General features: G+C 42.5%; 1 protein-coding gene across 6 annotated transcripts in view; it reads left to right on the top strand.

Annotated features, from left to right (window-relative positions):
* specc1 (sperm antigen with calponin homology and coiled-coil domains 1) overlaps nt 1-12,564 on the top strand; it is a 182,792-nt gene that overhangs the window by 61,006 nt on the left and 109,222 nt on the right. For 5 of the 6 annotated variants that reach the window (XM_052457000.1, XM_035780264.2, XM_052456999.1 and 2 more), the window contains exon 3: nt 1,425-1,560. In XM_052457000.1, coding sequence (XP_052312960.1) covers nt 1,425-1,560 — 136 coding nt within the window. Of the gene's footprint in view, nt 1-1,424; nt 1,561-12,564 lie in introns of those variants that run through there. The other variant, XM_052457005.1, reaches the window with a different exon arrangement.

Here is a 12,564-nt window from a genome sequence, read left to right as displayed (position 1 = left end):
GATCATGTTCAATTGCATTAATCTACCTCTGCATCTCCTGCAGACACTCTGACCTCGGTTGGGTGTCACAAAGCATAGACTGACAACATATCTCACTATAGTACAGTATGAGTGCTATTACAATTTCATACTAGTAGATTGAGTAGTTTACTAGTAGTTTTCCAATCGGTAAGGTAATCTGTGGTTTCCTAATCCCTGACTGTGTCAAGCCTGCTCCCGCTCCTCCTCTATGGCGCTCGAGGGCACCAGGCAGCCCATCCTTACGCACACCTATCATCTTCACTCATGCTGCCAAACATACCCTCGTAAAACTGACCATCCTACCGATCCTTGACTTCGGTGATGTCATCTATAAAATAGCCTCCAACACTCTACTCAGCAAACTGGATGTAGTCTATCACAGTGCCATCCATTTTGTCACCAAAGCCCCATATACTACCCACCACTGCAACCTGTACGCTCTCATTGGCTGGCCCTCACTTCATACTCGTCGCCAAACACACTGGCTACAGGTTGTCTACAAGTCTCTGCTAGGTAAAGCCCCGCCTTATCTCAGCTCGCTGATCACAATAGCAGCACCCACTCGTAGCACACGCTCCAGCAGGTATATCTCACTGGTGACCCCCAAAGCCAATTCCTCCTTTGGTCGCCTTTCCTTCCAGTTCTCTGCTGCCACTGACTGGAACAAACTGCAAAAATCACTGAAGCTGGAGATTCCCATCTCCCTCACTAGCTTTAAGAACCAGCTGTCAGAGCAGCTCACAGATCACTGCATCTGTTCATAGCCCATCTGTATACAGCCCATCTATCTACCTCATTCCCATACTGTATTTATTTATTTAGCTCATTTTGCATCACAGTATCTCTACTTGCACATCCATCTTTTGCACATCTACCATTCCAGTGTTTAATTGCCGTATTGTAATTACTTCGCCACCATGGCCTATTTATTGCCTTAACTCCCTTATTTGACCTTATTTGCACTCACTGTATATAGTAGACTTTGTTTTATTTATTTTTTACTGTATTATTGACTGTATGTTTTGTTCATTCCATGTGTAAATCTGTGTTGTTGTATGTGTCGAACTGCTATGCTTTATCTTGGCCAGGTCGCAGTTGCAAATGAGAACTTGATCTCAACTAGCTTACCTGGTTAAATAAAGGTGAAATAAAAAATTGTTACGTGCATCAGCGCTTCATGGGACTCACCTGGAGTCTATTACTTTATTGATTGCCTCCTCTATATTTGTCACTTCCTCAGTTTCTTCCCCGTGTCTACATTAGTGTCGTTTTGTTCCCCTGTCCAGACGCTGTTCTTGTTTTGTTATATGTCCTTTTGTCCATTAAATCTTCACTCCCTGTACTTGCTTTTCGTCTCCCAGTGTCTGTCCTCACAGACTGTATGTTGTATGTGTGTCTTATAGCTGAAGAGAGCCAGTAGTGATGACACCCTGGCCAAGCCTGCCCTGGGGGCAGTAGCCACAGGCTCCCGAATGAAGAAGACTGTCACTACAGGGGCCATCTCTGACCTGGCCGACGCGAGACCTCGCAGCCTCTCAGGTAGGGGACCATAGACCATAGGGCTGGCAGTTAGCCTAGTGGTTAGAGTGTTGGGCCAGTAACCGAAATGTTGCTGGATCAAATCCCTGAGCTGCCAAGGAAAAAACTGTCGTTCTGCCCCTGAACAAGGCAGTTAACCTACTGTTCCCAGGCCGTCATTGTAAATAAGAATTTGTTCTTAACTGACTTGCCTAAATAAAGGTAACATTTTAAAAATAGATCAGTACACACAGACCACACACACAAGACTCATCATAATTGTTTATGGTTAAATTCAAATGTATTATTTATGCAATGTATTCATAGTGAAATAACAACTTAACTTATCGCATTTTATCTAATCTTATCTACTACTACTACTACTACTACTACTACTACTACTACTACAACAACAATGTAATTCAACATGGGTACAGTGCATTCACATTACTTCATTAGAAAAGAGCCACTGATTTTAGAACTCACACCCAAGCCTTTCTCTTCTCTTCTTGTATGAGTCACTGTCACTCTGTAAAAGAGAAACCTGTGCCTCACCTCCTTGTACAAGTCGACCAGGCGGCTCTGCTTCTGCTCAGGGAGGTGCTGGCTGTGCTCAAGGATCATAGCCATGTGTCTGAGCTGATACGTCCAGTACGGCTCGCACTGACAGAGACCCGGGCCGTTTGCCTCCATCTGTGCTATGCATGCCATTCATGGTCCAGCCTGTACATATTGCTGGATATACAGATGTAGGATCTTAATTTGATCACACTTTTGTAGTGTATTCAAGGTTTAAAAAGGCTTCTAAAGTTTGTAATTTCCACTTTAAATGTCAGACTTGATTTACCCTAATGGAAAATGTATTAACCCCTACAAAAAAAAATCCAATAATTATAATCCACATAATAGTTCACATTTTTTGTTGCTGCAGGATTATATTCCTGCCATAACAAACTGGCTCAAATTAAGATCTGTGGCCTCCTGAGTGGTGCATTGATCTAAGGCACTGTATCGCAGTTCTAGTCCTGCCACTAGAGATTCTGGGTTTGAGGCCAGGCTCTGTCGCAGCCGGCCGCGACCGGGAGACCGATGGGGTGGCACACAATTGGCCCAGCGTCGTCTGGGTTAGGGTAGGGTTGGACCGGCAGGGATGTCCTTGTCCCATCGCGCATTAGCGACTCCTGTGGCGGGCCTCATGCTGACACGGTCTCCAGGTGTACGGTGTTTCCGTTGACACATTGGTGCAGCTGCCTTGGTTGGATTATGTTTCGGAGGACGCACGACTCTCGACCTTCGGCTCTCCCGAGTCCGTACGGGAGTTGCAGCAATGAGACAAGACTGTAACTACCAATTGGATACCACGAAATTAGGGAGAAAAAGGGCTAAAAAATAAAATAATTAAAACTGGATCAATCATAGCAAAAGCAAATCAGACTTGTTGTCCTGGGGTTGTTGCCACCAAAACGGAGTTCCAATCAACATTTACGGCTAACTACTAAACATTCTAAACTTAAACATTCCATTGAAGTTGTTCTATTCAATTGTGATATCATCTTATTCAAATATCAGTGTAATCACCATGGAAATGAAATAGAATGGTTTTAAATCAACACTGACTCTGAGCAACAAACATTCAAAATTCAAACATTCTATCATGCTTGGTTTGATAGATGTGGTAAAAAAGTCAATGGAATGCAGACCGTTCCATTGACCAGATTGGCGCACATTCAACAAATCTGATCTAACTAAGTGGATAATTGTCAAATCTGTCTTGATTTATGTGTTGTAACAGACCCACGATGTGGTTACTTAAGTCTGATTTGGATATATTTGGCTGTTTTTGCTGCATAAAATGTTGACATTTTCAGGATTAGAAAAAGTGACTGCTAAATGCCAACTCCTGTTCATATACAGTGGGGCAAAAAAGTATTTAGTCAGCCACCAATTGTGAATGTTCTCCCACTTAAAAATATGAGAGAGGCCTGTAATTTTCATCATAGGTACACTTCAACTATGACAGACAAAATTAGGAGAAAAAATCCAGAAATCACATTGTAGGATTTTTTATTAATTTATTTGCAAATTATGGTGGAAAATAAGTATTTGGTCACGAGATTTCTGGCTCTCACAGACCTGTAACTTCTTCTTTAAGAGGCTCCTCTGTCCTCCACTACCTGTATTAATGGCACTTGTTTGAACTTGTTATCAGTATAAAAGACACCTGTCCACAACCTCAAACAGTCACACTCCAAACTCCACTATGGCCAAGACCAAAGAGCTGTCAAAGGACACCAGAAACAAAATTATAGACCTGCACCAGGCTGGGAAGACTGAATCTGCAATAGGTAAGCAGCTTGGTTTGAAAAAATAAACTGTGGGAGCAATTATTAGGAAATGGAAGACATACAAGACCACTGATAGTCTCCCTCGATCTGGGGCTCCACGCAAGATCTCACCCCGTGGGGTCAAAAATCACCCCGGTGAGCAAAAATCCCAGAACCACACGGGGGGACCTAGTGAATGACCTGCAGAGAGCTGGGACCAAAGTAACAAAGCCTACCATCAGTAACATACTACGCCGCAGGGACTCAAATCCTGCAGTGCCAGACGTGTCCCCCTGCTTAAGCCAGTACATGTCCAGGCCCGTCTGAAGTTTGCTAGAGAGCATTTGGATGATCTATTATATATATTATATATTATATTATTATATTATCCAGAAGAAGATTGGGAGAATGTCATATGGTCAGATGAAACCAAAATATAACTTTTTGGTAAAAACTCAACTCGTCGTGTTTGGATGACAAAGAATGCTGAGTTGCATCCAAAGAACACCACTACTGTGAAGCATGGGGGTGGAAACATCATGCTTTGGGGCTGTTTTTCTGCAAAGGGACCAGGACGACTGATCCGTGTAAAGGAAAGAATGAATGGGGCCATGTATCATGAGATTTTGAGTGAAAATCTCCTTCCATCAGCAAGGGCATTGAAGATGAAACGTGGCTGGGTCTTTCAGCATAACAATGATCCCAAACACACCGCCCGGGCAACGAAGAAGTGTCTTCGTAAGAAGCATTTCAAGGTCCTGGAGTTGCCTAGCCAGTCTCCAGATCTCAACCCCATAGAACATCTTTGGAGGGAGTTGAAAGTCCGTGTTGCCCAGCAACAGCCCCAAAACATCACTGCTCTAGAGGAGATCTGCATGGAGGAATGGGCCAAAATACCAGCAACAGTGTGTGAAAACCTTGTGAAGACTTACAGAAAACGTTTGACCTCTGTCATTGCCAACAAAGGGTATATAACAAAGTATTTAGATAAACTTTTGTTAATGACCAAATACTTATTTTCCACCATAATTTGCAAATAAATTCATTAAAATCCTACAATGTGATTTTCGATGACATGAACATGTGTTGGATTTGACTTCCATACAAGCATTATACTCCGATTTCTACCTCAACAGTGTGAAGTACACGGAGACAGTGCATTCAGAAGGTATTCAGACCCCTTGACTTTTTCCACATTTTGTTACGTTACAGCCCTTTTCTAATATTAATTCAATCATTTTTCCCCCCTTATCAATCTAACACAATACCCCATAATGACAAAGCAAAAACAGGTTTGTACAAAATTGAGCAAATGTATATAAGAAACTGAAATATCACATTTACATAGGTATTCAGACCCTTTACTCAGTACTTTTTTGAAGCACCTATTACAGCGATTACGCTACAAACTTGACACACCTTAATTTGGGGAGTTTCTCCCATTCTTCCCTGCAGATCCTCTCAAGCTCTGTCAGGTTGGATGGGGAGCATCACTGCACAGCTATTTTCAGGTTTCTCTCCAGAGATGTTTGATCGGGTTCAAGTCCGGGCTCTGGCTGGGTCACTCAAGAACATTCAGAGACTTGTATCAAAAACACTCCTGGGTTGTCTTGGCTGTGTGCCTAGGTTCATTGTCCTGTTGGAAGGTGAACCTTTGCCCCAGTCTGAGGTCCTGAGCACTCTGGAGCAGGATCTATCTTTCATTTGCAACGTTCATCTTTCCCTCAATCCTAACTAGTCTCCCAGTCCCTGCTGCTGAAAAACATTGTCACAGCATGATGCTGCCACCACCATGCTTCACCGTAGGGATGGTGCCAGGTTTCTTCCAGACGTGACACTTGGCATTCAGGCCAAAGAGTTCAATCTTGGTTTCATCAGACCAGAGAATCTTGTTTCTCATTGTCTGAGAGTCCTTTAGGTGCCTTTTGGCAAACTCCAAGCGGGCGTCATGTGCATTTTACTGAGGAGTTGCTTCCGTCTGGCAAGGCTACCATAAAGGCCTGATTGGTGGAGTGCTGCAGAGATGGTTGTCCTTCTGGAAGTTTCTCACATCTCCACAGAGGAACTCTGGAGCTCTTTCAGAGTGACCATCGGATTCTTGGTCACCTCCCTGACCAAGGCCCTTCTCCCCCGATTGCTCAGCTTGGCTGGGCGGCCAGCTGTAGGAAGAGTTTTGGTGGTTCAAACTTCTTCCATTTAAAAATGATGGAGACCACTGTGTTCTTGGGGACCTTCAATGCTGCAGACATTTTTTGGTACCATTCGCCAGACCTGTGCCTTGACACAATCATGTCTCGGAGCTCTACAGACAATTATTTTGACCTCATGGCTTGGTTTTTGCTCTGACATGCACTGTCAACTGTGGGACCTTATATAGACAGGTGTGTGCCTTTCCAAATCATGTCCAATCAATTGAATTTACCACAGGTGGACTCCAATCAATTTGTAGAAACATCTCAAGGATGATCAATGGGAACAAGATGCACCTGAGCTCAGTTTCGAGTCTCATAGCAAAGGGTCTGAATACTTATGTAAATAAAGCATTTCTGTTTTTTATTTGTAATAAATTTGCAACATTTTCTAAACCATTACAGGGTATTATGTATTTAATACATTTTAGAATAAGGCTAAAACATAACAACATGTGTCTGAATAGTTTCTGAATGCATTGTAAACAATAGCCTAAATGTAGGGTACTTTTGCTGGGGAGCAATGAGGAGATTTGAGATCTTTCCCCCATGGCCCTTTTCCCCATGAGTTTCCATGGCAATTCCATTGTTGTGGTCGAGTTCGATTTACCTCTTTACCCCATCTATTGTTGATATTGCACCACACACACTCACAATCACAGTTCCCTTTTACTTCCTCTTTTATTGTTAACCTTTCAAAACAATTTTCCACCTGAAAATAAAATTTCAACTCTGGGTCCTTCCTACATAGAGTAAATTAATGGCCAAGTAACAATATTATTCTGATATATCACTGCTTCCTATCAAATATTGTAGTTGGCTTCTTATATGCTCAGTCGCCTGTCTGTGTGAAATAATCACACACAGTGCGGTGACGTACAGGTCAAAAGTTTGGACACTCATTCAAGGGTTTTTCTTTATTTTTACTATTTTCTGCATTGTAAGGAGCAATAGTGAAGACGTTAAAACTATGAAATAACACATATGGAATTATGTAGTAACCAAAAAAGTGTTAAACAAATCAAAACAGATTTTAGATTCTTCAAAGTAGCTACCCTTTGACTTGATGACAGCTTTGCACACTCTTGGCATCCTCTCAACCAGCTTCACCTGGAATGTTTTTCCATCAGTATTGAAGCCGTTCCCACATATGCTGAGCACTTGTTGGCTGCTTTTCCTTCACTCTGCAGTCCAACTCGTCAACCATCTCAATTGGGTTAAGGTTGGGTGATTGTGGAGGCCAGGCCATCTGATGCAGAACTCCATCACTCTCCTTGATCAAATAGCCTTTACACAGTCTGGAGGTGTGTTGGGTCATTGTCCTGTTGAAAAACAAATGATAGTCCCACTCAGCGCAAACCAGATGGGATGGCATATCGCTGCAGAATGCTGTGGTAGACATGCTGGTTAAGTGTGCCTTGAATTCGAGATAAATCACTGACAGTGTCACAAGCAAAATACCCTAACACCATCACACCTCCTACTCCATGCTTCACGGTGGGAAACACACATGCGGAGATCATCTGTTCACCTACTCTGCATCTCCCAAAGACCCAGCGGTTGGAACCAAAAATCTCATATTTGGACTCATCAGACCAAAGGACAGATTTCTACCGGTCTAATGTCCATTGCTTGTGTTTCTTGGCCCATGCAAGTCTCTTCTTCTTATTGGTGTCCTTTAGTAGTGGTTTCTTTGCAGAAATTCGATCATGAAGGCCGGATTCACACAGTCTCCTCTGAACAGTTGATGTTGAGATGTGTCTGTTACTTGAACTCTGTGAAGCATTTATTTGGGCTGCAATTTCTGAGGATGGTAACTCTAATGGACTTATCTTCTGCAGCAGAGGTAACTCTGGGTCTTCTTTTCCAAGGCGGTCCTCATGAGAGCCAGTTTCATCATAGCGCTTGATGGTTTTTGCGACTGCACTTGAAGAGACTTTCAAAGTTCTTAATGTTACGCATTGACTGACCTTCATGTCTTAAAGTAATGATGGACTGTCATTCCTCTTTGCTTATTTGAACTGTTCTTGACATAATATGGACTTGGTTTTTTACCAAATAGGGTTATCTTGTATATACCAACCCTACCTTGTCACAACACAATTGATTGGCTGAAACGCATTGAGTAGGAAAGAAATTCCACAAATGAACTTTTAACAAGGCACACCTGTTAATTGAAATGCATTCCAGGTGAAGCTGGTTGAGAGAATGCTAAGAGTGTGCAAATTTGTTGTCATCAAAGCAAATGGTGGCTACTTTGAAGAATCTCAAATATTAAATATATTTTGATTTGTTTAACACTTCTTTGGTTATGTGTTATTTCATAGTTTTGATGTCTTCACTATTATTCTACAATATAGAAAATAGTAAAAATAAAGAAAAACCCTTGAATGAGTAGGTGTGCCAAAACTTTTGACTGGTACTGTAAGTATTCAAATCAAATCAAATGTATTTATATAGCCCTTCTTACATCAGCTGATATCTCAAAGTGCTGTACACAAACCCAGCCCAAAGCCCCAAACAGCAAGCAATGCAGGTGTAGAAGCACGGTGGCTAGGAAAAACTCCCTAGAAAGGCCAAAACCTAGGAAGAAACCTAGAGAGGAACCAGGCTATGAGGGGTGGCCAGTCCTCTTCTGGCTGTGCCGGGTGGAGATTATAACAGAACATGGCCAAGATGTTCAAATGTTCATAAATGACCAGCATGGTCAAATAATAATAATCACAGTAGTTGTCGAGGGTGCAGCAAGTCAGCACCTCAGGAGTAAATGTCAGTTGGCTTTTCATAGCCGATCATTAAGAGTATCTCTACCGCTCCTGCTGTCTCTAGAGAGTTGAAAACAGCAGGTCTGGGACAGGTAGCACGTCCGGTGAACAGGTCAGGGTTCCATAGCCGCAGGCAGAACAGTTGAAACTGGAGCAGCAGCACGGCCAGGTGGACTGGAGACAGCAAGGAGTCATCATGCCAGGTAGTCCTGAGGCATGGTCCTAGGGCTCAGGTCCTCCGAGAGAGAGAAAGAAAGAGAGAATTAGAGAGAGCATACTTAAATTCACACAGGACACCAGGTAAGACAGGAGAAGTACTCCAGATATAACAAACTGACCCTAGCCCCCCGACACATAAACTACTGCAGCATAAATACTGGAGGCCGAGACAGGAGGGGTCAGGAGACACTGTTCACACTGGAGACCTGATTCACACCTGAGTCAATGCTTTGTTGAAATACCGTAGGCAGCGATTACAGCTGTAAATCATTCTGGATGAGTCTCTAAGAGTTTTCCACACCTGGATTGTGCAATATTTGCCCATCAAAATTCTTCAAGGCTGTTGATCATTGCTAGAAAACCATTTTCAGGTCTTGCCATAGACTTTCAAGTAGATTAGGATCAAAACTGTAACTCGGCCACTTAGGAACATTCACTTTCTTCTTGTTAAGCAACTCCAGTGCAGATTTGGCTTTGTGTTTTAGGTTATTGTCCTGCTGAAAGGTGAATTAATTTCCCAGTGTCTGCTGTAAAGCAAACTGACTGAACCAAGTTTTCCTCTAGGATTTAGCCTGTGCTTAGCTCCATTCCGTTTCTTTTTTTCCTGAAAAACTCCCTAGTACTTAACAATTACAAGCATGCCCATAACATGATGCCGCCACCACTATGCTTGACAATATGGAGAGTGGTACTCGTGTTTTATTTGCCCCAAACATAACACTTTGTATTCAGGACAAAAAGTTAATTGCTTTGCCAATTTTTTTTGCAGTATTACATTACGGCTGCCTTGTTGCAAACAGGATGCATGTTTTGGAATATTTTTATTCTGTAAAGGCTTCCTTTTTCCTCTGTCAATTAGGTTAGTATTGTGGAGTAACTACAATGTTGTTGATCCATCCTCCGTTTTCTCCTTTCACAGCCATTAAAAACTCTGTAACTGTTTGGCCTCAAGTCACCATTGGCCTCATGGTGAAAACCCTGAGCAGTTTCCTTCCTCTCCAGCAACTGACCCCTGTATCTTTGTAGTGACTGTATGTATTTACACACCATCTAAAGTGTAATTAATAACTTCACCATGCTCAAAGGAAATATTCAATTTCTGCTTTTTACATTTTTTGTAATAGGTGCCCTTCTTTGCGAGGCATTAGAAAACCTCCCTGGTCTTTGGGGTTGAATCCGTGTTTGAAATTCACTACTCGACTGACGGACCTTACTATAACAATACAGGGCGAGACCCAGATGCAGACACGGGAGGCAGATGGTTTGAGTCTCTGATATGTATTATAATCCAAGGGGCAGGCAAGAGACAGGTCATGGACAGGCGAAAGATTAGAAACCAGGTCAGAGTCCAGGAGGTACAGAGTGACAGGCAGGCAAAATGGTCAGGCAGGTGGGCTCAGAATCAGGTCAGGCAAGGGTCAAAACTGGGAGGACTAGAAAAACAGAGATAAGGAAAAAGCAGGCGCACGGAAAAACACGCTGGTTTATTTGACAAGACGAACTGGCAACAGACAAACAGAGAACACAGGAATAAATACCCAGTGACTAATGGGGAAAACAGGTGACACCTGAAGATGGGTGGAGACAATCATAAAGGAAGGTGAAAAAGTTCAGGGCGTGACACTTACAGATAATTGTATATGTGGGGTACAGAGATGAGGTAGCCATTCAAAAATCATTTTAAACACTATTATTGTACACAGAGTGAGTCCATGCAACTTATGTGACTTCTTAAGCAAATTTGTACTCCTGACCTTATTTAGGCTTGTCATAACAAAGGGGTTGAATACTTATTGACTCAAGACATTTCAGCTTTTCATTTTTAAGTCATTTGTAAAATTAAAACATAATTACACTTTGACATTATGGAGTATTGTGTGTAGGCTACTGGGGGAAAAAATCTAAATTTAAACCATTTTAAATTCAGGCTGTAACACTAAAAAATGGGGAAAAGATCAAGGGGTGTGAATACTTTCTGAGGGCATGGGGTTATAGGGTGAAATGTCCCCTGATGGACACTAGAGGGCCATAGATCATCACTCTGATTTGCCTAACTGCTCAAGGTCCAGAACACAAGCTGCCACTTTCCCCAAAATCCCCTCTTTATTTTCCATAACTGTTCTGTGTCTCGCTGGCCTGTTGGGATGCAGGTAGTTGTCTTATGACTCTTAATGTTTCTGGGGCAAAACCTGACACAGTGAGTGGACATTCTTATCGTCTGCCCCTCTAACAACCCCTGATTATCTCTCTGAACTGTGGCCATTTCTTCTGTGTGTGTGTGTGTGTGTGTGTGTGTGTGTGTGTGTGTGTGTGTGTGTGTGTGTGTGTGTGTGTGTGTGTGTGTGTGTGTGTGTGTGTGTGTGTGTGTGTGTGTGTGTGTGTGTGTGTGTGTGTGTGTGTGTGTGTGTGTGTGTGTGTGTGTGTTAGGGATTGTCAGTCAGTCACATGGGTGAAAATGAGGCGCTGGAACAAAAGAACACCCAGTGCTCAGTATGTTTGACTGAGTTGACTGTGTTTGAATCTCAACAACAACCTCAGCAAATTAACTCGATACTCTGTCATTGTGACAGTATAATACTGTAACTGTATCACACATTCACCCACAGGACACATACTGGACACATCAATCATGAAGATAGATCTCTCAAATACAGCAGTCATCCATTTTAGGCTGCATTTTCTAAACATTTAGGCTATTTTACTTTGTTCAGACTTTTGTTCATCACACAGTTAAACCAGGCTCCACTCCTCTAATTAATTTGTGTGAATAACAAACTAAACACGTAGGCCTAGCTGTTATATAAACCCTGTCTGTGTTTTGCCTGAACTAAGCATAAGGTCTTTGAAAGTAGAATTAAAAAGTGGAATGTTTGATTGTTTACAGGGTCCCAGTCTGAAGTATGTTGTTGCTGCTGATGCTGCGTCAGAGGAGGTTACTTCTTTATACAGCCTGCTGTTGTTTAGTCTGCTGCCTGTCTGTCTTTGCTGCTGTTTTTGCTTGGCTGGCTGCTCATTTCAACAGAAAACGTGTAGGTGCGTGTGTGCATGTGCTGTGCCTACCCTCTAGTGTGGGTGTGGCTGGCCAGGCAGAGCATAACTGAATTAACTGAGCAATATTTAGTCTTACAATGTGGAGGAATACTGTGCTATTTCATGGGTTTGGCAGCATTGTGTGTGAATACCACTGAATAGGGTGGAGCAGCCAGGGGCTGATCACACTAGGCCTACTTTAACTATCTCTGACTGACTGGCTGACTTTACCTCAGGTTAAGGTTGGTAGAACTCAGTAGACGTGTTTTTCTGCCTCAGCTCTAGCTGTTCCTACTGTACTGTATACGTTGGGTGTGTTCTGAATTCCATACATACAGGTTTGAGTCATATACGGTGGGGCAAAAAAGTATTTAGTCAGCCACCAATTGTGCAAGTTCTCCCACTTAAAAAGATGAGAGAGGCCTGTAATTTTCATCACAGGTACACTTCAACTATGACAGACAAAATGAGAAGGAAAAATCCAGAAAATCACATTGT

This window comes from Oncorhynchus keta, chromosome 11 (assembly GCF_023373465.1).
Source record: "Oncorhynchus keta strain PuntledgeMale-10-30-2019 chromosome 11, Oket_V2, whole genome shotgun sequence".
Lineage (NCBI taxonomy): Eukaryota > Metazoa > Chordata > Actinopteri > Salmoniformes > Salmonidae > Oncorhynchus > Oncorhynchus keta.
This window is presented reverse-complemented; position numbering and strand designations above follow the sequence as displayed.